The sequence below is a fragment of the Bombyx mori genome, chromosome 12 (assembly GCF_030269925.1).
Source record: "Bombyx mori chromosome 12, ASM3026992v2".
Lineage (NCBI taxonomy): Eukaryota > Metazoa > Arthropoda > Insecta > Lepidoptera > Bombycidae > Bombyx > Bombyx mori.
In genome coordinates, this window is record NC_085118.1 from 14343819 (window position 1) to 14371379 (window position 27561).

At 37.5% G+C, this 27561-nt stretch overlaps 1 protein-coding gene across 2 annotated transcripts in view; it reads left to right on the plus strand.

Annotated features, from left to right (window-relative positions):
- The first annotated feature begins 617 nt into the window (after positions 1 to 617).
- Positions 618 to 27561, plus strand: part of LOC101741720 (ATP-binding cassette sub-family G member 1) — a 54642-nt gene continuing 27698 nt past the window's right edge. Inside the window, exons 1-2 of one of the 2 annotated variants that reach the window (XM_012690906.4) lie at positions 618 to 846; positions 15328 to 15487. In XM_012690906.4, the coding sequence (XP_012546360.2) occupies positions 15370 to 15487 (118 nt within the window). In that variant the 5' untranslated portion in view covers positions 618 to 846; positions 15328 to 15369. Of the gene's footprint in view, positions 847 to 15324; positions 15488 to 27561 lie in introns of both variants that reach the window. The other variant, XM_038014480.2, reaches the window with a different exon arrangement.

Sequence of the window (27561 nt, forward strand, 5' to 3'; positions counted from 1 at the left end):
TTATCTGCTGACGACAGATCAGAGAAGGCGTAACGTGAGCCGCTAAGGATGGGTACAATTATTTAATTTTTTTCTGCCACAAAGCAATCATACAATCCGGTTTGTAGAGAAGATCAACCACTAAGCTGAGGCAGCCATCAAGTTGCAATGAAACACTTAATACAAAAGACGGCCATGGTTTCATACGCCCGGCGACTATAAAAATCATATTTTTTTATAAAATCCGATCATGGTCAGCGATTACTAGTTAACGAACAAAAAAATACACATTTGTTAAAACTCTCAGCCCCAATTTCCGTATGTTGATGATATTATAACAAAAGTCTACCCTAAGGTATCATCAACAATACCATATGTCAATTCAATTAATCGTATATCGTAAGACGTGCGCGCGCATGTTTCTCGGCCAATAAACTCAGAGACGTTCGCATTATAAATAAACATATTCGCCATAGATACAAATCGCTACTTTACAATAGTTAACATTAGGCTGAATTATTGTCACGCTTTGTAATCAAAAAACTGTTCTATTTAACTTAGATGCATTCTATGTCACCATCATTAATGCATTGCGTAGATATTAAATACTCACCCATTCAGTCTTGTGTTTAATCTATGTTCAGTATTTATTCGATTGGCGGCGGTAGCGGGCGGTTCCCGCGTTGCGTTAGCCAAACACGTAAATTGACCTAAGAATATTTTTTAGTTTAATCCCGTGTTCAATATTTTTCCGTATCGTTAAAAAAAAAAACTCGCAATTGAAGAACCCTTTTTATTGAGTTTTTTGAACGGCCCAACGGGAAGAGTTTCATGTGCATTATTGTTTTTGTGTTGCGTTAAGTTATGGTAAAGATCTTTTGTGTATTTTGATTAAAAAAATATAATTTTACTCGTGAAATCTAATATATTGGAAGTGGATTCACAGCCTTCCTCTGTGTTTTCGACTTTTTATCTGTGATTACGTTATCAAACATATCGGTTGTGATTGGAAATCTTCATCCAAACAAATGCACATAAAATATGCATTGTCTGTGTGTTATATTTAGCGTACTGTTTATTTAACCGCGTTCCAATCTTAGAAAAGACTGAACTGACGTTACTTTCAAAGTTAGAAAGAGGATTTTTCTCTAAATAGATTGTAATATAATTAAAATACGAATTCTCCTTCTGGCACAATTAATTAGCGCGTGTTTCGTTATTTTTAATTGCAATTGCAAAATAAAACTTAAAATATATTTTGTACTAAGACGGTGCCAAAAATTAATTTGTGCCTGAATTATAGGAATATTTGTACGGTATACGACGGTGATGCCTCAGAATTATTTGCTTAGTTGAAGTCAAAGTGAAGAGTTTACCCATTAGCACGGCATCACGCAATAATAATTCGTTTATGCATGTAGATTTTATTTATAATCGATTATTAAATATTATTCCTTAAGATCGACTCATAGCTCGACGCTAAGATGGTTGCTGCTGTTATCTATCAGCAATGTGAATGGCACCGCGAGACCTTGACACATAAGACTGAAGTTTCAATTGCATTAGTGTGATGGTAGGCCCAGCGAACCCATGATTACTGTCGTAAAGTTAGACAAGGAAATAATAGGAAGAGATACGCGTGATAAATAAATAAGTTTGATTGTATTTTCGCACGAACCCTTCAGCCATAGTCCACCGAGTGGTCAATAGGTACTGTGGTCATTAGACGTGGATGCTGTCGTTTATCTTAAGCTGTGAAGTCGTAGTTATAGTTAAATGATAAGTCAGAGTTTCTACTTCTTTAATACACACGCTAATTAAAATAACAAAGCCTTATAACCCTACTTAGTATTTAATTATTGAAGGTCAGGGATTAAGGTGTAATATAGGAAAATAGAAATACTGCTATTATGGCTACTGGTAATGCTTATGATAGTGGAGACAGAACAGTAGATCTAGGATGTCACGGTTTGACAGACTATCATCACGACTCACAAATATCAGTACATGTTCAGAACTGTATAAATTGAAAATACGTAACGCAACGGTAGGCGACGGCTTGGCTCTGCCCCTGGCATTGCTGAAATCCATGGGCGACGGTAACCACTTACCATCAGGAGGGCCGTATGGTCGTCTGCCTACACGGGCAATAAAAATAATTTTGAAGGGAAGATAAGATAACATTTAAGACAAAGAGAAGATCTTCCGAACGTTGTTGTTCGAATCTTGCATATCAGAAGAAATGCAAGCCTATTTTGAAAATGTCGTTAGCGCGATTCAGGTTTTGGCCATAATTTTTTTATTTTATGGTAGCCATCGCTACATTATTGAGATTTCGAACTGGTGACTTATGGTTGGTGGTCTCCGCCAAACACAGCTATCATCGTTTATCCGAATATCCAATCAAAAATAATTGAAAACCGTAAGGAACCACAAAAATCGATTCACCTTCACTGATAATTAAAAATTAATCGAATGTCATTATTTTGAAATAAAAACCCTATGTTTATTGCTCTGTCAAAGTCGACGCGAGCACTAACTATTTCACAATTGAATTTCGTAACAAATGCATGATGCATACGTTGAAACGATACGAATGCGGTGTTTAAATCACAATTATAAATAACGAAAACTAATGGTGAGGTTTTGTGACATGTGCCAATGCAGCTACGGCTCAATATCGTTTGATTCATTTCGTATTTCCGACTTTTTGGATACTCCACTGATGATAAGCCCGGGGATCTTACACGATAAAAGTCTGACTTAGTGTTGATTACATGGTACTTCGAGGAGCTACCTATTTTGCCTCTAATCGACATCAACAGCGCTAGGGTTACAGTCAAAACGCTGCTTAGTATATAGACATTATATAGACACTCCTCCGGGTAATATCGTGGAGAGGAGTTCATTCCAGAGGCATATGGTCCCTGTCTAAAAATCCTTTGAAACAGGAATGAACGACTGTTTCACGGTAGAAATAGGCAGGGTGACGGTACCTAGCGCTTGTAACAAACCATTCCAAAATAGAATAGATGATATCTGCTATTCCTCAGAGTAGGTACTACTAATTTATGTATATTATTATATGTTTCAACTTTAAATATTTAAAATCATTTTATAAATTGAAATATTTGACTCGAAAATCAGATCATGGATATGTCTTTATAATACATTTAGATTTATTCTTGGATAGATGACATAAACACTGCAGCTGCTTTAATTAAAAAAAAAAGACATTATTTTCGCATTCAATTCAGAATGTTTTATTATAAGCTATAAATAAAACCACTTGTAATTAAACTATAGTGAGCACACGCTTGAATTGTCAGTTTCAGATTGATTATTTTCCCGCGAGCAGGCGTCTGGGCTTACGGTCGTAATTATATTATTATCAACAATGCAATTATATTCGGTTGTACAATAGAACATGAATTGTTATATTTTTGTAATCAAGTAGTTAATTACATTGCTTTTTCTAGTCAAGGAGTGGAGTTCGCGTCTTTGAATAACGCAAAATTCGGCATCATGTTTAAAGATATCTACTGGTGGTAGGAATTCTTATGAGTCCGCACGGGTAGGTGCCACCACCCCGCTTATTTCTGCCGTGAAGCAGTAATGCGTTTCGGCTTGAAGGGGGGGCAGCCGTTGTAACTATACTTAGAACTTATATCTCAAGGTGGGTGGCGCATTTACGTTGTAGATGTCTATGGGCTCCAGTAACCACTTAACACCAGGTGGACTGTGAGCTCGTCCACCCATCTAAGCAATAATTTTTTTTTAAAAAAAGTATCTATCTTCTCTATAGAAAACGAAACTGCAATTTTCAGGAAATTTTCTAAATAAGCCGCCTTGAGAGTCTATTTCAGCGGAACCTTAACTAGTAGGTAAGCTCACGGGGCTCAAACCTGACGACGTCGCTAACACGAACCCTAGCAAGAGCCGTGATCCACCACCGGATCGGAAACGCGACCCACTGAGAAGACCCGGCGAGAAACTCAGTGGGCTGTGTCTGAGGGTTAATTTACTCGTCGAGCCCTTCGTCGCAAGCGACGGGTTCGATGAGAACGATGACCGGTGCTTGAAAAACCCAAAAAGCACCTATAGTGGATCGGGAGGATCCGAAATGATGTGTTTGGTTACAAAGACAAATGTCGCGTATTAAGCGAAATGTCGCTTAAACTAAATAGCCTTTCACCGCTCGGTATATATTAGTCTAGTATTTTCTACGGTAATCACGGGTCATAGACTTAATTAAGACTATTTTTTACGGTTTAATCTCACGCTCATTGTTACACATAATAATGGTATACATAATAATATATACTTAATTAAATTTACTTTTGTTTTATATTATTTTAGTAACGGGTTTACTGTTAAATAAAAGTAAGCCGTAGATCTCAGTCTTCCGTGACCAATAAAGCTAAGCAATAAAAAATAAAAAAAAGACCAATAAAACTGTAAAGTATTCTAAAAAAGGAAATAATAAAATGAAAACAATGAGCGTGAGATTGAACCGTAAAAAATAGTCTTAATTAAGTCTATGACCCGCGATTACCGTAGAAAATACTAGACTAATATATACCGAGCGGTGAAAGGCTATTTAGTTTAAGCGACATTTCGCTAAAAACGCGACATTTATCTTCGTAATCAAAGGTGCGTTTTATTTAGTGTCAGCATCTACTGTTCGATGTTTTTGATTGAATTTCAATTAAGTTTACTCCATTCAAATAGCTGAAGAGGTTTTTAGTTATGATATGTTTTTCAAATTTTAAATTTTAAATGGCTCTCATGTAAAGTAGCAAAAATGTCGCTTAAACAAAAACCCATCGCTCTAAGTAGTTTAGTCTATATAGATCGGGTGGTCATGAAAGTATTATTATCTATGTAATTATAATCAATTTTGTCTAGTCGTCGGTACCACAGGGTACATTGATTAAAGATTGAATCCAGGGCAAAGTATGGCATCATATGCATGACGGCGCCAGGGATGGCTGAGCGGCAGATCCGTCATCATTCGTATTCGGTAGAACTCAGTTTATTGCACTAAAAGTCAGTCAAATCTTTTGAATAAATAACCATTGAAACTCTGAACTTTGCACAATTACGGGTAAACCGACAGTTTCGTTCTAACTGATCTACTGACTGATGTTTGAGAGATTAATGAGGGCCCAGAGGCCCTTCCAGTTTTACTAGGGCAGGTGGGGGGGGGGCAAGGGCTCAGCCAGGAGGGGTGGGATTTGCTAACAGCTACCCGAGCGCCTCCAAAGTAGTAAGAGTAGCTGCTTCGCGAATGAATCTACTACCGAATCGGAATCGCGACCCGCTGAGAAAATCCGGCGAGAACTCAGCGGGCTGATGTTTAGGTTAGGTTGTATGTCGAACTCTTTGCCTAGTTCGACGACTACGACTACCGGGGTCCCTACTCCTAAGGTTAATGCATGGGTTATTGGATCTGATGGATTCGTAAGGACGTGTTGACGCGACTGTCCACGTACCGCCATTGTATGCTCTGGCATTACGGCGTCTAATCTACATTTTTGTGATATTTATCAAAACAACATTGTATCATTTAAAATAATAATCAAAACAATTTCTTAATATTACTTAAGTCGTCCACGACAATTATATAATATGTGTATGGTTTTTGTATCCTTTCGTTGGCGTGTAGGCGTATCGCGTACCTATTTATACTGAAGCCCTACCGGCTTTGTAAGCCTACACAAGTAAGTACCTCCAACCTGGCTGTTGCTGCAACGAAGCAGCCACGCGTACCGGCTCCAAGGCTAAAACAGCCGTTATACCGTTATAGAAACTTGGACCTCACGTTGAAGGTCATTTTGTCATGTCTGTTGGCTCTGGTAACCGCGTAAAGCCCCATTTATATTTGCCCTGTACATTAGCCCCTGTTTATTTGAGTATGTAAATGTGAGTTAAATTTCTTTTGTATTTTGATTAGACCCCTAACGGAACTTCGAGTTAATGAGAGCGATGACCTGATGCTTTGTTGTTTCTATAAATGTTTATTGCTGTGCTTGTTATAATTGAAATTACTGCAAACGTGTTCAGTACGGAGCTGAGCGTTGAGTTTGTGTGATGATTGCTGTCGGTGTATGATAATACCTCGTCAATTGAGATCTGGCGACTTAGGAAAACTGGTAGCCGCTGCAGATGTAAAATTATATGCACGAATACTTCTTCTGAGTCGGTCTCTTCATTGCTGAAGGTCGTGTCTAATTTGAAATGTGGGCCACTCGATGCACAATGCTTCCCCACGTCTTCATGTCCTCCGCGGTGTTTATAGCCTCGGTTATTGGCAGGCCGGTGAGCGTCTTTACCAGATCAGACCAGCGGATAGGTGAGCGTCCGCGTGATCTTCTCCCGTTAAACTGACCAACTACTATCAGCTTCTCTAAGTTATCGGGGCCTCTACGAGCGATGTGGCCGAAGTACGTGAAAATACGTTGGACGTAGATAGCGGACAGCCTTGTGGCAATACCGAGCTCCTTCAGAATGGCTAGGTTGATCCGGCGTGCTGTCCATGGTATTCGCAACATCCGTCTCCAACACCACATTTCAAAAGCGTCAATCTTTGCCCTCTCATTTTCTCTTATCGTCCAGGATTCGGCGCCATAAAGAAAAATTGAGAAGAGCAATGTACGTACCAGCCTCACTTTGATTTTGCGGGATACATTGCGGTCTTTCGATGAATTTGCACGAATACTTCCACGAATACTTAAAGATGAATAAATTTCACTGGTCTAAATTTACGTTTAAAAAAAAGCAATCTCTTTTTATTTTTATGTAGGTACTCATGTATTCTTGTTTTTGATTATATCAGTCGACCAGCTCACGGTTAATCTGGCGTTAAGTGGTCAACGGAGCCCGTAGACAACAACAACGTGAATGCCACCAACCACCTTGAGACGTGAGTTCCAAGCAGTGATGGGCGTAACTAGTTACTTTTGTAATCTAATTAGTAATTAAACTACAAAATAATTTAATTACAATGTAATCTGATTAATCGATACGATATAGTCATTGAATACAATGTATTTAATAATTGCAAAATAAGTAAATTACAATTTAACATAATTACAGAGTAGTCAATTACATCGTAAATCGTAATTACTTTGAATATAACAAGTTGAACTTCCAAGTTTCTCTTTTTACAGTACAAAGACAGTCCCATCCTTCAAATCCCAAAAAAAGTATTATGTCTTCACGGCAGAGCTAAACAGGTGGTGATACCATCCCGTGCGGACTCACAAGACGTCAACTATCAGTAAATTCATCGGTAAATACCACAAAAACACCATCAAAGTATATGATCCATGTATATTGTAATCTTGTAATAAGAAAAAATTTTGAAAATACCAATGTTCCTTTGAGTGAAATATGGCATTGCATAGCCCTCCACTACTTTTAGTAAAATTATTCTGTGATATTTAACTATGTTTTTACATACTGTTATATGCCTAATTATTTTTACAAGGTTTTCTTTGGCGTAAAAATTCAAGAATAATATAGCTTCTTGTCATAGGCATAAGGTCTTTTTTTCAAAGTCACGGGTATATTATAAACGTTCACATCAGGGAAAATATGTTCGCTTGTGTTGGATTCTCCGTACAAAAATGAATCTTATTTTGTTAGTTTAATTTTATATTATGTACGATTTAGATTACTCAAGATTTGGTTGAAATGCTTTTAAAACAAAAAAACAGTCATACCTTTGTTTTTATGACCTCAAAAACTTGGGCCATACAAAGGACTCTTTCTTTTACAGTTTTATATTTAAGCTTTTGTTGGCACAGACCTCATTGTAAAATATATTTTCTTTAAGAAGTTAGTAATTGACCACTCTATTGAACGTAACGATGTTTTACCACATATCTTCCATACCATATCTGCTTGTTCACTTTCTACTTATATGTGATTTTGATTGTGGAAACATATTTGGTTATTGTTTTAGCTTTTTTTTTTTTAATATTATATGTTTGTATTGTACTGTTTGTTTCCCAAATAAATAAATAAATAAAATAAGGTAATCCTTTTCAATAAAGGTTGCACATCCTATATGTTTAGTTAAACTTAAACTGATCTTATTCCTTTAGCTTGTAAATAAAATTAGGGGCAATATAACGTAATGCGTAAATTTCCACGATCATTCCCTTATTAAAACGAGAGAATTGATCGTCTGTTTGTTTCCTTTCTACCTATTCGCTGGTAGCCTCAGAGGCTTCGCGTATAGATAGGTGAGCTCACGGGTGCAATCTGAGAGAATTTGCTAACACTAGCCCTAGCAAGAGCAGTGCTTCGCAGAATCTACCACCCAATTGCAAACGCGACCCACTGCGAAGATCCGGCGAGAAACTCAGTGGGCCATTGCATGTGGAACGCGCTAATTCGATATTACTGTTATTGTTTTCGGCTATACCTAATGGAGGTGAAATTATTGTCTTTTATCTCGCCCTCGATTTTCAGTGGATCGCGATTTCTTCGCCGCACTTCGCGAAGCACTGCTCTTGCTAGGGCAGATGCTAGTACATTCTTTCAGGTTGAGCCCCCTGAACTCGCACACCGGTCATGGTGAAGCCAGAATGGCCAGGGCCACTGGCAGATAGGTAGGCAATAACAAAAAGTCTTTTGTTAAAGATGTTTATCATGACAGAACATGTCATACTTCATGTACATTACAAGTATTGTACATTGGCGTACTTAATATCTTAATATAATTGGCTTTCTCTACCCGTGGACCAAGGGCGATGGAGACAATAACACAGTAGGTGCATTGGTTGATGAACTAAAGGAAAATTTATTTCATACTATTATGCAGTATACTAACTATGCTTATTTTACAAGCAAATAATATAAAATAAACTAATACATAAAATAGAAATTACCATAAATACATACAATATTATAATAAATCAATGAATAAATTAAATAAATATACCTAACTAGCGACCCGCCCTCGCTTCGCTTCGGAAACTGTAATTTATTATTGATTTCTCCACTATTTAATGGATGTTATTATAAGTACATACTAGAGGTCCCGCAGTAGTCGAAATTCGACTATAATTAATTGGAATTGTAAGTTTGAACACTATTATGATTGTATTTTATACTTCTATAATCACAAATTTCGCCAAGACTACACTATAAAAATATTAACAAAGACAAACAATATTTAATCTATTCTCAATTTGACAACAGACGTCAAGAACAAAAGTTTGACAATAAATAGTATGCATGCGTGTGTGTGTCAAATACATGGTATGTAGTGGGTCTAATGTTTTCTTTATTGATTTAATGTATCTTTTATGCATTATTTAAAAAATATATTAGCATTGTGCACTTCTTCTCTATGTTCTCTATAAGTGTGGAAAATTTCATACTCCTCCGTCCGCGCAATTTTCGTAAAAAGGGATACAAAGTTTTTGCTTTACGTATTAATATATAGATAAACCTTCCTCTTCAATCACTCTATCTATTAAAAAAACCGCATCAAAATCCTATGCGTAGTTTTAAAGATTTAAGCATACATAGGGACTGAGGTAGCGACTTTGTTTTATACTATGTAGTGATACATACCCTAATATTGTATATACTATAATATATACTATAATATGTATATATAATAATTAAATATTAACTTTGAGACGATTCTGCCATGCCGTTATACGATTGAGACTTAGACCTCATGTCTCAAGGTACATGCCGTCAGTATTCACGATGTGACTGATGTCCATAACATAATGTAACCAGGATCACCGAGAAGAGCTCGTCCATCTAAAGAAATAAACACATCTATAACATTGACAGTCTATTGAAGCTATTTCTAAGAAGCGTGACTATGCAGTTTTCGGTATCTAAATAACTATTTGAGGTTTTCTTGTGAAATGGCTTGTTGGCGTGTGCGGTCGCTCCGCTAACAAACTTTAGGACGGTTTGATTAATAAAATATTTTTTTGCCTTTTTTATTGTCGTTGTAGGCAGACGAGTATACGGCCTACCTGATGGCGAGTGGTTACCGTCGCCCATGGACTTCAGCAATGCCAGAGGCAGAGTCAGGCCGCTGCCTATAATAATAACTTATAATAACTTATTATTATTTTACTTATGAACACAAAGGTGGTAGGACAATATTTTACTGGTGGTAGGACGTCTTGTGAGTCCGCGCGGGTGGGTACCACCACTATGCCTATTTCTGCCGTGAAGCAGTAATGCGTTTCGGTTTGAAGGGTGGGTACCCCTTGTAACTATACCTACTGAAACCTTAAAACTTATATCTCAAGGTGGGTAGCGCATTTACGTTGTAGATGTCTATGGGCTCCAGTAACCATTTAACGCCAGGTGGGATCTGAGCTGGTCCACCCATATAAGCAATAAAAAAAAAGTTGTCTGGGGATGTACCATCGTTCTGCCTATTTCCGCCGTGAAGCAGTAATGCGTTTCGGTCTGAAAGGTGAAGCAGCAGTTGTACTATAAATCTAAGACTTAGAGCTCATGTCTCAAGGAGGGTGGATGTCTATGGGTTTCAGTTAATACTTAACATTAGGTGAGCCCGTTCAGCTAGGTAAGCAAAAAAAAAACAGGGACGGACAGCGGATTTCCTTGATATTGTCTGACTACCGTGAGCGATTGTGACCTTTAGGTGCTAATCGTAGGTCATTGCAGACTATAAAAAAAGATCAATCATATAACTATGACTATAGAATTATCAAACGCACGTTCTTGTTTTCCGCGTACCAGTATTACCGGTCTGTCTATTCATGTCTCGAAGCGCTCTTCCGTAACTCAGTTTCAACTTTTCAAATTGGATTTATTACGAATACGTCGCGATCATTATTAGAAAAAGGGCAAAAATCTATACAAATACCTGCAAATATTTACGAAAATCGTTTATGTAAAAAAAAAACTGGCACTGGACACTGGGCCTCTCAACTATCAACCCGTGGTCACTTTAAGACTTCCAAGAGAGATTCCGTAAAAGCATTATGTCGTAAGTGACAGAGAACAAACGTTTTTGTTCGAAAACTTATACCAAAAACGTACGGTCCAAATTCAGAATACCCTTTTAAAATGAGTTAAAATAACGTAAAGTGGGTGGTGGTAGTCACGTTGTGCTATCATCATCATCATCAGTCTATAGCAATTGCACGCCACTGAGCACGACTTTTCTTATCCAGCTCTTGGCAGTCGCCCTGCATAGATCATCATTCCACCGAGCCTGAAGGCATCCTGCACAACGTTTGCCAATTCGCGGTCTCCACTCAAGACATATGTCTCTGGGTTCTGGTAACCACCTGGAAGGCGAGCGAGCTCATTTATATAAGCAATAAAAAAAAAAAAAAAACGTAACTTGACAATATTGGCAAAGACTCTAGGTTAAAAAACTTCAATACAAACGAGCTATTTTTTCATTCAAAAGTACCTTCATTCATTATTTAATAACCTATGTATTTACTACTATTACTAAATGGGAAATTGTTGCAATCGTGGTGTTGTTATACTCCTATACTTATATGTTTCTAAAAGTCTCAATGTCGTTTCCATACGTCAAAACTATTTCGCAGTAAAACGTTGCTTAAGGATTTTATTATGTTGTTCATTGCCAAAGTGTATTCCGACAGAGATATACCGTGAAATTCAAATAAACAAAAAACTATATTTATTTCTATTAACTATTACAAATTGTCTTGATGTATTTTTAATTTGTTTTCATTCTTGGCGTATTGCAAGATGAACTTCTTTGACCAGACTAACCTTGGGACAGGAGGAGGATGAAGAAGCCCCATTTGTGTAGTATTGTATTGTAAAGTAATACACAAGATGATAATACCTAACTGTGAGGGCTTCCGATACGCTCTACATACAATCAGTAAAAAGTGAATAACCGCTTTAGTTTAATAGATATGCTTCTTAAGTACTTTCTTTTTGTTGCCGGTACCCAACTGTCTTTTTCCAATTCATAACTACACGATGATACAAAAATTAAAAGTGCTTAGAATTGCTTGAATTAAATTGTAATATTCCGAAACATTCATTCATGCGATTCAAAGGTTCTTCTTGTACTAATGCAATAGAAACTTAGATTTTCTCTCAAGTATTTCATTTACTAGATCGAGCGCACTGTGACCTCATACGATGACCTACTCCTATTGTTTCTGCAATCTTTACTGGTGGTAGGACATCTTGTGAGTCCGCACGGATAGGTACCACCACCCTGCATATTTCTGCCGTGACGCAGTAATGAGTTTCGGTTTGAAGGGCAGGGTAGCCGTTGTACTGTAAAAACTAAAACCTAAGAACTCGTGTCTCGAGGTGGGTGGCGGTATTTAGGTCGTAAGTGTCTATGGGCTCCGGTAACAACTCAACACCAGGTGGGCCGTGAGCTCGTCCACGTATCTAGTCATTATAAAAAAAAACAATGATGCGGATTGATGCGTTAAGATTTGGAGGGCGGGACGGACACTCCCTATACAATTTGCTCGGGATACCAACCTCATGCCTTGACACGAATGGTGGCATTTAAATCGTGATGACTTTTGTAATTCGTTTAAGCCAAAGTAAGGCTTTAGAAAATATAAGAGGCAGCTTCGGAGTCAAAACTCAGAATACATTGCAATGCAGTATTAATTAGATTTAGCCGTATAGAAACTATTTCTAGTCTAGCTTTCAAAATGTGAAGGTAAACTTGTGTATTTTTAAGATACTATTATATATACAGCATGCGATCGTAGAATGCATTTTAAGCTCGAGATTTTACAAAACGATCATTAGACCTGTCGTGCTGTATGGATCTGAATGTTGGGCGACGAAAGTAAAGCATGAAAGAGGAGTACACGCGGCAGAGATGCGAATGTTGAGATGGATGTGTGGAGTGACAAGAATGGACAAGATAAGGAATGAGTATATCAGAGGAAGTGTGAAAGTAGCCCTGGTAATTGACAAATTAAAGAGCGGGTGGTTAACGTGGTATGGACATGTGATGCGTAGAGAGGAGATGCAAGTGACTAGGAGATGTATGAAAATGGCACTGCTAGGTAGCGATGGAAGAGGTCGACCGAAGAAGACATGGATGGAGTATGTGAATGACGATATGAGAGAGAGAGGAGTGAGTGTAGAGATAACGGCCGATAGAAGAAAAAGGAATAGAAAAATTCGCTGTGCCGACCCCGCTTAGTGGTCATAAGACAAAGAAGAAGAAGATTACAATATATATAGTGTGTTCCTTTTTTTGTTGTTAATTTAGAAAGTCCCGATTTATGCTAGAGGTTTCTTGGAAGATATTTTTTAATTAGGAGCATGAATGAATTAGTAAATGAGACGTGTAGATTTAAGCCATTTTGTTCATTTATATTTACGGTTACTTAAACTGCTTTCAGACTAGGCTATAATATAATAGCATATAGTATATAGCTCATAGCACAACAATATTGCACACCATACATTGTTATGGACACGCTCACACTGAACTATACCTATATATTATTGGCTAAGTACAGGCTGCTATACTATATTGCCAGGCTTAATCATGAAACAACCATTTGAAGGGAGTGAAATAAGCGAACTTCTCGCCTCTGACTATTTGTGTTTTTTTTTGCTTATATGGATGGCCGAGCTCACAGCCCACCTGGTGTTAAGTTGTGACTGGAGCCTATAAACATCTACCTACACCTTGAGATATAAGTTCTAAGGTCTCAGTATAGTTAAAACGGCTGCCCATCCTTCAAACCGAAACGCATTACTGCTTTACGGCAGAAATAGGCAGGGTGGTGGTACCTACCCGCGCGGACTCACAAGAGGTCCTACCACTAGTAATTACGCAAATTATAATTTTGCGGGTTTTGATTTTTATTACACGATGTTATTCCTTCACCGTGGAAGTCAATAGTGAATATTTGTTAAGTACGAATTTCATTAGAAAAATTGGTACCCGCCTGCGGGATTCGAACACCGGTGCATCGCTACACACGAATGCACCAGACGTCTTATCCTTTAGGCCACGACGATATAATTAGATGTGTTGAGAGTACTCGCGTGCCGTTTGTCATGCTTTGACGAAACCCTTCCTTCGACACGCTTGAAGTGACCCTTCCTTAGACACGACTTAATCCGATTATGTTTCAACTTAATCCGATTAAGAGCACGAATGTATAGAGCCACGAAAAGCATATTGTATGTATGTACTACACATGTATACCGGAGGAACAGATTTCGGCATCACGATCATCGGTAATGTGGGCGTTTTTGTTATTCATATTGTATAGTGATAAACACAGTATTATCTTTGAAAATGTATTTTTATTGCCAAACACATGTATTATATCACATTTTGAATACCTTGAGGGCGGTGGTAAAGTTCAAATTTGTATTTTATTATCGCTGTGCTATAGTACTAATTCGAATGCATGACTTGTTCGCGGCAGAACTAGATAGGATGATGGTTACTCATAGTGACGCAATTCAATAGATATTCTATACGGTTTTAACAGTAGGCAGCGACTCGGCTCTGCCCCTGGCATTGCTGAGGTCCATGGGCGACGGTAACCACTATCATCAGGTGGGTCGTATGCTCGTCTGCCTACAATGGCAATAAAAAAAACAATATATCTCAAAGTTCACGGTAATCAAGTGTGTTGACCATGGCGCCAGAATTCACTTCTTACCACTCAGCCCATTTAGACTAGATCTTTCTTACATTGTACTCACGTCGGTAAATTGCTAAGCACAAGGCTTTTTATAAACTTGACCTTCCAGTCAATGTAAAATGATATGCGAAAAAATTACGGAAAATTATTATGTTTCATTAAAGCACTTTTATTATTTACTTAGTCGGTTTTTATTATAATGTATGTAACTTTAAGATATACGTTAAACTTGAAAATTTCCACATGTTTAAAAGACTCATGACAATGACAATAATATTATCAGTTCGGCCTATATCCTTACGACAATCACCATTATCAAAATATAGTTCGGTTTCCAATTTTTTTTTTTTTTTTGCTGAGATGATTGGACGAACTCACAGCCCACCTGATATTAAGTGGTTACTGGAGCCCATAGACATCTACAACGTAAATGCGCCACCCACCTTGAGATATAAGTTCTAAGGTCTCAAGTATAGTTACAACGGCTGCCCCACCCTTCAAACCGAAACGCATTACTGCTTCACGGCAGAAATAGGCGGGGCGGTGGTACCTACCCGTTCGGACTCACAAGAGGTCCTACCACCTGAGTAGTTTTGAATTGGTTTTTATATCCTTAGCGATACAGCTGAGCGTGCACTGATGTGATAGATATGTGATGTGTGATACACAATGTGATACACAATATCTTTAGCAGGTACAGGACATGATAAGCTGAGAGCGAGTTGGTAGAGAAAGAATGGAATCGCGGAGTGCATCACGAGCGCTGGGACGAGCTCATCTCTCTCACCTGCCGCAGCGACCTCTAGTAAACATCACATTTCAAGACCTCACATACACCGTACAGGCTGGAAGAAGTGAGTACTTACTAATTGCTAATTAACTAATCACTAATTAACTGGTGGTAGGACCAATTGTGAGTCCGCGCGGATAGGTACCACCGCCCTGCCTATTTCTGCCTTGAAGCAGTAATGCGTTTCGGTTTGAAGGGTGGGGCAGCCGTTGTAACTATACTGAAACTTAAAACTTGTATCACAAGGTGGGTGGCGGCGCGTCTACGTTGTAGATGTCTATAGGCTCCAGTGAACAATTAACACCAGGTGGGCTGTGAGCTCGTCCACCCATGTAAGCAATAAAAAAAACATTTGTGACCTCATTAAAAAGCGATTACAGTTGCCTTAATTAATTGACCTTTCAAGCCCTCTTTGAACGACGATATGATCTCTGAAATGTGCCGATCCTGTTTCATTGTGTTCTTAAAGAAAAACAAAATTTATTAATTCCTGGTAGATGAAAATGTGGCTTTAATAATATAATATCTGCATTGGACACGACTGATAGCATTCTTTGCCTACATATTCTAGAAAAACCCGCATACTGTAGAAAATAAACAGACCGGTTATTCGCCGGCAAAAACTAGACTTATTGATACATAATTAAGTAAATATAAAATTATACAGAAAAAAAAAGATAGAATATTTTTATTAAGGCTCCGTTTGCACCGAGAGCTTCGGTAGCGATTCTCGAAAACTGCGATATGTTGTATTGCTATATTGCTATATCAACGTATCAGTGCATGACAGGAATCTATATATTAATACGTGAAGCAAAAACTTTGTATCCCTTTTTACGAAAATTGCGCGGACGGAGGAGTATGAAATTTTCCACACTTATAGAGAGAGAATATAGAGAAGAAGTGCACAACGCTAATATATTTTTTTAAATACGCATAAAAGATACAGTAAATCAATAAAGAAAACATTACACACACTACATACCATGTATTTGACGCACACACGCATGCATACTATTTATTGTCAAACTTTTGTTCTTGGCGTCTGTTGTCAAATTGAGAATAGATTAAATATTGTTTGTTTTTGTTAATATTTTTATAGTGTAGTCTTGGCGAAATTTGTGATTATAGAAGTATAACATACAATCATAATAGTGTACAAACTTACAATTTCAATTAAGTATAGTCGAATTTCGAGTACTGCGGGACCTCTAGTTATTATAAAAATCGCGACCGACGAAAATAATTTTAACAATAGTTTTTGCACTAAACGCTATATAATTAAGAATCAGGAGCGGAACGACTTATTAATGCGCACAAGTTCAAAATACCATCAGTAATGACGAATGGCGCTTTGCCGGGCTTAATTTTATTACACGACTAGCTGTACTCGTCCGCTTCGCTGGCCATTTAAAATTAACATTATTATTTCTCACCCCCCATATTCTGATCATTAACGCCCCCGTAACTGTTGTAGGGAGTCCAAAACTCATATAAATATTAGCCTATCCATTAAGTACATGTATTTTCTACACGGATACCAAGTTTCAAGTTAATCGGATGCATGGTTCAGAAGTTATAACGGAACATCCGTAAAAACCACTGTAGGTTTATATATTAGTATAGATATATCTTCGTATGTATGTATTTGCTTAGGAAACTTTTGGAATTTGAATTCCGGCACACTCACCTAACACTAACTTCATACGTGTACGGCTAGAGTATTGTCCTTAATGCCGAGACGACTTTAATGTTATTAGCAAAAAAGATCAAGAGGCAAAAACTAGAAAAACATTTGACATTCGTTAATAAGATTGTTTGTATTGAAAATAAATTTTATTATTTTTTTATTTCAAAAACCAAACTATTCAAAGTTCATCAACGTTGCTTCACAAAGAATTGAGGTTCGGTCTTCGAGGTAGTAAAAAGTTTTAAACAAATATTCTTTACTGGGTTCAATGAACTCACAGAGTATAGTAGGTACAATACTTGTTCGCGGTAAAAAAAAACCACATTATTACTAGAGTAAAAGTTATCAGACATCGCAATATTGCCTTTTTATATTTGTTTGATTAATGATTTGAATAATACCTTGACTTTTGAAATTTTGGTCACAATTCGTCATAGCTTTATTACGAACAATTTTGAAATAATAAAATGCATATTTTTTATTTTCGCAATTTAAACGTATTTACGTTATGTACGTATTAATTTACGTTTTGGATTATCGGAAAGAAAGTGATATTATTGCTTGGAATATTTTATATGTGGTAGTCAAGTCCAAAATCGAAGGCTCAATATTTTTGAAATCGAAGTTGCCCAAATCGCTTAGATTTCAAAAGGGCTGAGACAAACTCGTTTTTAAAATAGAGGTCTCATCATCGCAAGTATTATCGGGATGCTAATTTATGAGGTAAATATTTCAAACCTAGTACTTAGACTGCGATGACTGGCAATGAGACCGAGATAGGGTTAGCTGTCAACGTATGCAGCTGTCAATACCACTTTAACTAGTGCTATAGCTAGTGCTAGGGCTAGGGCTAGTGTTAGCAACGTCCTAGGTTAGAGCCCCGTGAGCTCACCTACTCACTCGGCGAGCATAGTCCCTCGAGGTCACTATATTAATATTAGGTAGGAAGAAAAAAAAAATGAAAAAAAAAACTGACAGAGATTGATACAAAGATAGTGAGTGCTGTTTGAATAAAATACACCTATAAATTAACTACTGGCGTGATTTCGTAATGCTGCATGCGATTTTTGCAACAAAATATGTATACAGCTATTATTTTTGCTCTGGTTGTTGTTAACGAAATTTTACATCTACTAGGATGATTGTTGCTTTCATAGATGTAACAATAAAGTGTTAATAGGTATAGTGATTTTATAATATTTTAAGAGATGTATATTTTTTTTTACTCTTGCACATTTGGTTCGAAATTATTTTGTATAAGGACAAAACGAAGATTTTGGAGCGTGGGTCGTGTTTTGTTCCAAATAAATAAAAAAGGAGGGACTTTTAATGTGTAGCTTCTTTATTATTCAGTTCTCAAGGTCTTTGAATCGAAGCGGGTTCGAATGCTCGCAGTAGTTGAAGATTACTTATAAATATTATAAAGATGATGTTCGGAGATTTTCTTCTCTCTGTTCCCAACCCGAAAAGCCTTACTATACTGTAATATTATGGATATTGATAGGGAATCTAGCTCACAAATCACCCGGTATATACCTGGATGACCGAACTTTGCTCGGTATTTGAACTTTGCTCGGGATGTCTATGGGCACCAGTAAGCAGTTAACACCAGGTGGGCTGTGAACTCGTCCACCCACCTAAGCAATAAAAGAAAAACGTTCAGACAATATTCGCTTGCCAACGTATGCAATTAAAACTGAAAATCAAACTAATCGTCACAGTTTATTCATCAAAAATAATAATTTATCGAGTTCTTATCAATCGAAATTAGGTTAGTCGGTTATTTTGTTCCGTTTGCATTGATATCTGCGTAAAAGCTGACCAGTGAAAAAGATACGTGGTAGATAGTGGACGTTATTGACGGAGAGATCCTGTTATATTTGAATTAATTGTCCCATTTTGCAGGTCAAAGGGTAATTGTTTAGTCACATTACAAATTCGAAGGCTAATGCTGGTTAATGTTGAAGTGGTCGTTTTTATTAGGGAAATAATACAAAATGCCTTTTATAATTTAGCGTTTGATAATTAAATAGCTTTTTATTTTATTTTCTTAAGCCCAAAGCCCTTATAACTAATATTACCCGTTGATGGTCGTTTTTTTGTATTGCTTAGATGAGTGGACGAGCTCACAGCCCACCTGGTGTTAAGTGGTTACTGGAGCCCATAGACATACACAATGTAAATGCGCCACGCACTTTGAGATATAAGGTCTCAGTATAGTTACAACGGCTGCCCCACCCTTCAAACCGAAACGCATTACTGCTTCACGGCTGAAATAGGCAGGGCGGTGGTCCCTATCCGCGCGGACTCACAGGAGGTCCTACCACCAGTACATACAAAATGCGTTTTATAATTTAGCGTTTTATAATTAAATAGATTTTTATCTCATTTTCTTAAGCTAAAAGCCCTCATACCTATATTACCCATCTTAATAGTAGAACACTATATCAATAAAATACTAGCGACCCGCCCTCGCTTCGCTTCGGAAACATTAAAACACACATGAAACCAAAAAAATAAAATAAAAAAAAATTAAAAAAAAGTAGCCTATGTTCATCAGGGACAATGTCGGCTTCTAATGGAAAAATAATTTTTCAAATCGGTCCAGAAGTTTCGGAGCCTATTCGAAACAAACAAACAAACAAATCTTTCCTCTTTATAATATTAGTATAGAAGTATAGATATAGATTGAACTGGTGCGTCAAGGTCAGCTATTCGCTATTCTTTTTAATTACCTTGATAGAAAGTCAAGCATAAAGTACACTTGATAATGATCGAAAAGCGGCCATGACCGCTAATAATGCCAGAAGCCAAACTGATACCTACCCCCGAAAACTCTTTACAAACGGACATATCGCAACTCTATTCCGATATCTCAGTATTTTATAATAATAATAATAAATATTTACTAACACTACACACTAAACTTCACTGGTGGTAGGACCTCTTGGGAGTCCGCACGGGTAGGTACCACCACCCCGCCTATTTCCACCGTGAAGCAGTAATGCGTTTCGGTTCGAAGGGTGGGGTAGCCGTTGTAACTATACTGAGATCTTAGAACTTATATCTCGAGGTGGGTGGCGCATTTACGTTGTAGATGTCTATGGGCTCCAGTAACTTAACACCAGGTGGGCTGTGAGCTCGTCCATCGATCTAAGCAATAAAAAAAAATAAAAAAAACAATCACGCCACGTTAACTGGTCCCGTGATAAGTTCGTAAGGAACTTGTGTTACAGGTACCAGATAACGGATATAAATGTAAGATTTTTATTATACACATACATATATTTAATATACATCCATAACTCTGGAAAAGACATTTATATTTATCATACAAATATCTTCCCTTGGCGGGATTCGAACCCGCGACCCCCTTGTGTAGTGACCATGTCACTTACCACTACACCAGACGGCCGTTAAATATTTAACTGGTGTTAGGACCTTTTGGATCAAGATGTTTAAAGACTGTCAACTGTGGGATGGGTATGCAAAGACTAGACGAGCTTTTATCGCTTTTCCATAAGAGGTTCCAGACTTCAGAGAGGTCTACGCGAGCTTCGCCTATTATGAATCTGCAACCTATTTAATGAAGAGCACGTACAAAACTGACAAAGCATACTGAGCGGTTATAATTTTTATAATCTTCAAAGTTTTTTTTACGCACACTCTATATAAATGGTGTTCCATTATTCTTCCTATAGCAATTAACTAGCTTTACTGGTGGTAGGGCCTCTTGTGAGTCCGCACGAGTAGGTACCACCACCACGCCTATTTCTGCCGTGAAGCGGTAATGCGTTTCGGTTTGAAGGGTGGGGCAGCCGTTGTAACTATACTAAGACCTTAGAACTTATATCTCAAGGTGGGTGGCGCATTTACGTTGTGGATGTCTATGGGCTCCAGTAACCAGTTAACACCAGGTGGGCTGTGAGCTCGTCCACCCATCTAAGCAATAAAAAAAATTAAAACCCGATGTAGAATATTTTTTCCATGCACGCTTTTTCATTAAATCAAATTATTTACCAAGCCACTTGACTTTGTTAAGAATGCGTTGATTACGAGTACCAAATGATTTATTTGATTTGTTACCGCCGCGCCGCACTCATGCGGTTTTGTGTTGGGTAGGGCTTACAGGTTTTTAAGGGTTCGATCATTAAATAATGTGTTTGACTGATGATTTCACTGATTAGTGGCTCCGAGGAAGGCGGCTAATTTCCTAAGCATTTAATGTTAAAATAAATAATAGTTTAAAAAAAAACAAAAAAAAATACGATTTTATAGAAAATCCAACTAAAAAAAAGAAAATAAATTTTAATAAATTTGAATTAAAAATAGTGAAAGAAAAAATGGTTTTATTGTAAAAAAAGCGTGAAACTATTATTTATTTTACATTTTTTAGTTAAATTTCAAATTTTTCAATTTTATTCTTTTAAGTATTGAATTGTCATCGGTCCTTAATAAGCCTTTCGAGTTAATCCGACGTTTTGAAGGGGGTCAAAATCATGTTCAAAGATTACGTTACATACTAACATACATACGTCTGAAGCTAATAAAAGCGTATTAAAAACGGAATCTTTTTGTACATTAATATTTGAGTCGACTATTATCAAAGCCGGCAATGTGACTTTTGGATAATTATTGGTAAATCAAAAAAACGACTTTGCATTCCATTGGCAGTCACAAAACTCTTCTGAACGACATCTTAGATAAATAACAGGTTAAGTATTAACCTTTATTTAATGCAGGTTTTGAACCGTATTCTTTGAAGGAGACGATTATATTCAAATAAATCTGTATTGAAATATCAATAATTTTTTTTGTCCAAATGCACAGATTGCCACCTTTGATAATAGACGACTCATTTTAAGGAAAATTAAACAAAAGTGCTTAAAGCCTAAGATAAGCGTAGTGTGGCTGGGTTACTTATCAGATGAACCGACAGCCTAACGAGAATTGCTTAGTCACGTTGGACGCAGGTGGCAACAGACCGGCCGCACCGTAGATCGATTGGAGAGGCCCATGGTCAGCAGTGGACAGCAATAGTGTGTGCTGCGTGTGTGTTTATAGCCTTGCCACTGAATCTGCTAATTGTCGTCGATTAATCAACTGTATTAAAAACATAATTTTCAATTGCTTATTTGATGTCATATTTTTTGTGAACCCGCTTTAGCCTCGGATCTTGAATATAGCCCCTGCACGGTAACGTAGGATAAATGAGTTGATATTCATTAATAATTAAGTATGCCGACGATTAGCGTATAAATTATGTAGTGACTTGTAAATTACAAATAGTTTTTTTTTCTGCGTATGCTGATAGCATTGAGAGGCTATTTCAGCTTCTCCTTGACGTGTAGGTGAGCTCACGAGGCTCTAACCGTGAGTGTTGCTAACACTGGTCCTAGCAAGAGCAGTGCTTCGCAGAATCTATCACCGGATCGGAAACGCGACCCACTGAGAAGATCCGGCGAGAAACTCAGTGGGCTGTGTTTATGGGTTAATTTACTCGTCGAGCCCTTATCGCAAGCGACGGGTTCGACGAGGACGGTGACTGGCGCTTGTGGTACCTAAAAGCACCGCTAATGGATCGGAAGGATCAAATAGTTCAAACTAAACACACCAAATTACTTAAGCAGTGATAAATTGGCCACATTTCCATGGCATTTAACTCTTTTATATTGAAAGGTATACTAGACCGAAGACGGTAACCGTTTATCATCAGTTGGGCCGTGGTATCAGGTAGCGTGTTGACGTCAATGTTGATAAAATTAATTAGTTAAAATATATAAGTTATTGTATTCCTATTTGAACCCTAAAGCTTTTATTCGAAGCATACGGAAAGTGCCTAATACCGTGCCAACACAAAGCTGGCATGGGTTGGGAAAATGCTATTGAAGTCACATCACGTGTGACGCGGCCGAACTGCATCCAGGCCACAGGACGGTCACGTGTTTGACTCGGCGTCGTAGTGCTGGGAAATAATTATCACCGTGAAATATCGATAATTTTTTTTTTTTTTTACTATAACTAAATAATATGTTTATTAATGTATGCGGATGAAGAAACAATACAAGTTAAGGTTAATGTGTCGTGACCGCTTTTATGGTAAAATGTTATCACCGTTGACATTGATTTACTAATGACGGTAACTCAATTATTTTTATTGATATCATAAAACTTTTTTTTTTAAGCTGACGGCTTTCGTGCTAATTGGTCACAAAAAGACCATTTCACTAGACAATTCATGCGCTGGTGGCTAGGTTTGACAGGAAAATATTAGTTATTCTGTTTGGTTCAATTCTGGTTCAAAATAAACAAAACTAATTGTATTATTACTATAGAAAATTGGTGTCAGTTGTTCAAGTTGCGTACATCTCACATCTAACTCATTTACATTTAAGTATATATATATACCTATGAAATGAAGATACGAAAAATCGACATCGATAAAAATAATTATCAGACCGTACATCGTTGGGTTGCGCACCGTTTGCAGTGGCTTTCTAAACATTGACCAACTTCAGATGACCGGTGGCTTAATACGTATCTTTACAGTATCACCGACATCGGTAAACAGACGTCATAAGTCACGGCATCATTTGTATCTTTGTGCGACAAATCACTGTTTCATTTCTAGTGTTGTGGTTTTTTTTCCTACTTTAACCTCGAGGGGTTATTCTAGATTCACCGAACTAGTAGGTGAGTTCACGGGGCTCAAACCGGGGCAAGAACAGTGCTTCCAGAATCTACCACCGGATCGGAAACGCGACCCACTGAGAAGATCCGGCGAGAAACTCAGTGGGCTGTGTCTATGGGTTAATTTACTCGTCGAGTCCTTCGTCGCAAGCGACGGGTTCAGCGAGAACGGTGATCGGTGCTTGAGGTACCTAAAAGCACAGTTAATGGATCGGGAGGATCCGTAATGAGGGCGACGTCGACTGTTTACCGTTCGGTCCACCGGATCGGCTATATAATTACCGGCGGCCATGACAAGAGGATTTTCATGTCGTACCGCCTTCTCAAAGCGCAATAATGCCGACTGTAAATACTTACTGCCTGAGTCAAGCTCCAGGTCATCATGGAGTGAAGTGGTGGTGGAGTGAAGACATCTACAACGTAAATGCTACCACTCTTTAAACCGAAACGCATTACTGCTTCACGGCAGTAGTAGGCAGGGTGGTGGTACCTCCCCGGCCGGACTCACAAAACGTCCTACCGCCTGTAAAACCTCCCTCGCCACAACCAATCCCTGATTATAGAGTATCGGAGCTGTTTTGGTGCAGTTCTACGTATTTTTCTCTCTTTCTCTCTTTCTTCCTTTCTTGATATGAGTTACTGTACTGGTGGAGAGCTGTACTGACAGGTTCTAGATGTTTTGAGATCCGCTGTCGCTTGATACCTCGTTCTGTTGACCTCCTACTCTCAAATAGACAAGTCATCTGGCGCTCAAGGCTGTTGGAACTTCTATACGCAATATGACCCAAATACTTGGTGCAATAATACTATTATTTATTTTCCCAATTAAAATGGTTTTGAAAATCGTAATAAAATGTTTGATAGTTATTATTTCTGTGTGCTCTAGTGATTGGCAGGTTATTAATAAGACTAGAGGTCCCGCAGTAGTCGAAATTCGACTATAATTAATTGGAATTGTAAGTTTGTACACTATTATGATTGTATTTTATACTTCTATAATCACAAATTTCGCCAAGACTACACTATAAAAAATATTAACAAAGACAAACAATATTTAATCTATTCTCAATTAGACAACAGACGTCAAGAATAAAAGTTTGACAATAAATAGTATGCGGGATAGTATGCATGCGTGTGTGCGTCAAATAAATGGTATATAGTGGGTGTAATGTTTTCTTTATTGATTTAATGTATCTTTTATGCATTATTTAAAAAAAATATTAGCATTGTGCACTTCTTCTCTGTATTCTCTATAAGTGTGGAAAATTTCATACTCCTCCGTCCGCGCAATTTTCGTAAAAAGGGATACAAAGTTTTTGCTTCACGTATTAATATATAGATTGGCCGTCAGCGAGGTTAATGCTTATTCTTCGAACGTTTTCTCTTCATAAGAGATCCAGTGTCGAGTAGTTCATGACAACCCACTCGATGTCAACTTTTTTGAAAGATTGTTGACCAGGTGCAACCAGTTTTTATAATGAACTAGCGACCCGCCCTCGCTTCGCTTCGGAAACTGTAATTCATTATTGATTTCTCCACTATTTAATGGATGTTATTAAACATATAAACGTTCCTCTTCAATCACTCTATCTATTAAAAAAAACCGCATCAAAATCCGTTGCGTAGTTTTAAAGATTTAAGCATACATAGGGATATAGGGACAGAGAAAGCGACTCTGTTTTATACTATGTAGTGATAATGGTGTAAATGGAAAATAGATTGATTAATGAAGAAAATAGATTTTTTTTGATGTGATTTATTATATGTATGTAAGTATATTAGTATGTATTGTATGTATGTATATTGGTATATAAATTAGTTAGTTATATATTCCATATTATACATTATGTAAACGGTATATATCTGTTTATTGTATGTATTTTCTATAATAATGTATTGTCTATAGTACACCGCAACATACCTGGTATATTTTTATATTTTACAGAATTTCTGTAAATTAAACGGTTGTCTGGAAGAGATCGCTTTTAGCGATCAGATCGCCTATTGTACAAATGGATCTGCTTGATTATGATGATTTGCCTTGATTATTATTATTATTATTTTTTATTGCCATCGTAGGCAGACGAGCATACGGCTCACCTAATGGTGGGTGGTTACCGTCGCCCATGTACTTCAGCAATGCCAGGGGCAGAGCCAAGCCGCTGCCTACCAAATTATTTGGTCATAATCAGTGGGAGGCGTAATGCTTTGTGTGATGTGCTATAGAATTTTCGCACCCAAATTAAAACTATTTCAAGGCCTCTTCGAGAGGACGAATACGATTCATTCACGAATCGTTTTCATCAATCAATTTAAAATTGCCCCTGACCTTTGGTCCCCTTTTTGTGTCATGCATGTCAAGCAAAAAACTATCAGGCATTGTCGAAGAACGAAAACCGGTTATAAATAGACGATTCTCTTTTGGTGCAATATAAAAAGACATTGGTAAAAAAGTGTCTTTTATATTAGCATCAGGTGCTTCAATCTTGAGGCTAAAGTTGGGAGTCCTTTTCACGCAGTGATCAATGGTGGCAGAGCGTATCGGGATAAAAAAAAATTATTGCCCTTGTAGGCGGACGAGCATACGGACCACCTGATGGTGAGTGGTTACCGTCGCCCATAGACTTTAGCAATGCCAGCGGCAGAGCCAAGCCGCTGTCTACCGCAATACTGCTATATGGGATACTGCAACATAGGAGCAAAGATCTTTTTTATTTATAATGAAAGGTCATGGAGTTACCCAAGGCGACTCCCAGATACTTGACCTATCTGACCCAGGATATTGATCGTTATAATGCAAATAGTAATTTTATGAGGGTACATCTAAATCTGATGAATGATTTTGAAACGCATAAATGACAAACAAACATTGACTTTTATTTATATACATAGGTTCGATTATACACAAAATTGATGATATTTCAGAATGGCATAGCGGGATCTTAAACTAAGATAGAAGCATATGTAATTCTCAATATTATGGCACATGCGATTTAAATTATTCAAATTTTAATCAGTCCTTACGTAATATCATATTTGCGATGAGATTTCTTTTAATCAATTGATCATAATCGCAATGTAGGGCTGGTAGCGGTATACTGATTTTGAGTAAATGAGTATATCAAAGGAAGTGTGAAAGTGGCCCCGGTAAGCAACAAATTAAGGAGCGGACGGTTAGCGTGGTATGGACATATGATGCGTAGAGAGAAGATGCATGTGACTAGGAGATGTATAGAAATGGTAGTGCAAGGTAGAGGGGGAAGAGGTCGACCGAAGAAGACATGAATGGAGTGTGTGAATGACGATATGATAGAGAGAGAGGAGTGAGTGTTGGGATGACGGCTGATAGAAGAGAATGGAAGAGAAAAATTAGCTGTGCCGACCCCACCTAGTGGGATAAGGTGGAGAAAAAGAAGAAGAAGCGGTATACTGATTTTATACATGTGTAGTAATACTATATTTACACATATGTATCTATAATAATAATAATATTTAATACATTTATCCGTAATAATATATTATTTTAATTACAATAATTCAGGTGTGCAAACATAAGACGCTACGTTATATTGTACATACGTGTAAATTATAAGATAGTTTGCAATCAAATTTACATTGTAATTTTAGAATTTGTCCTCACGTGTCAGGTGTAATCACTTAACAAAAAATAGACCGTGAACTCGTCAACGTGTCTGTAACAATAAAGAAATAAAAGTGCAAGCGAACTTGAAGATAAGAATTATCTAACAACTAACAAT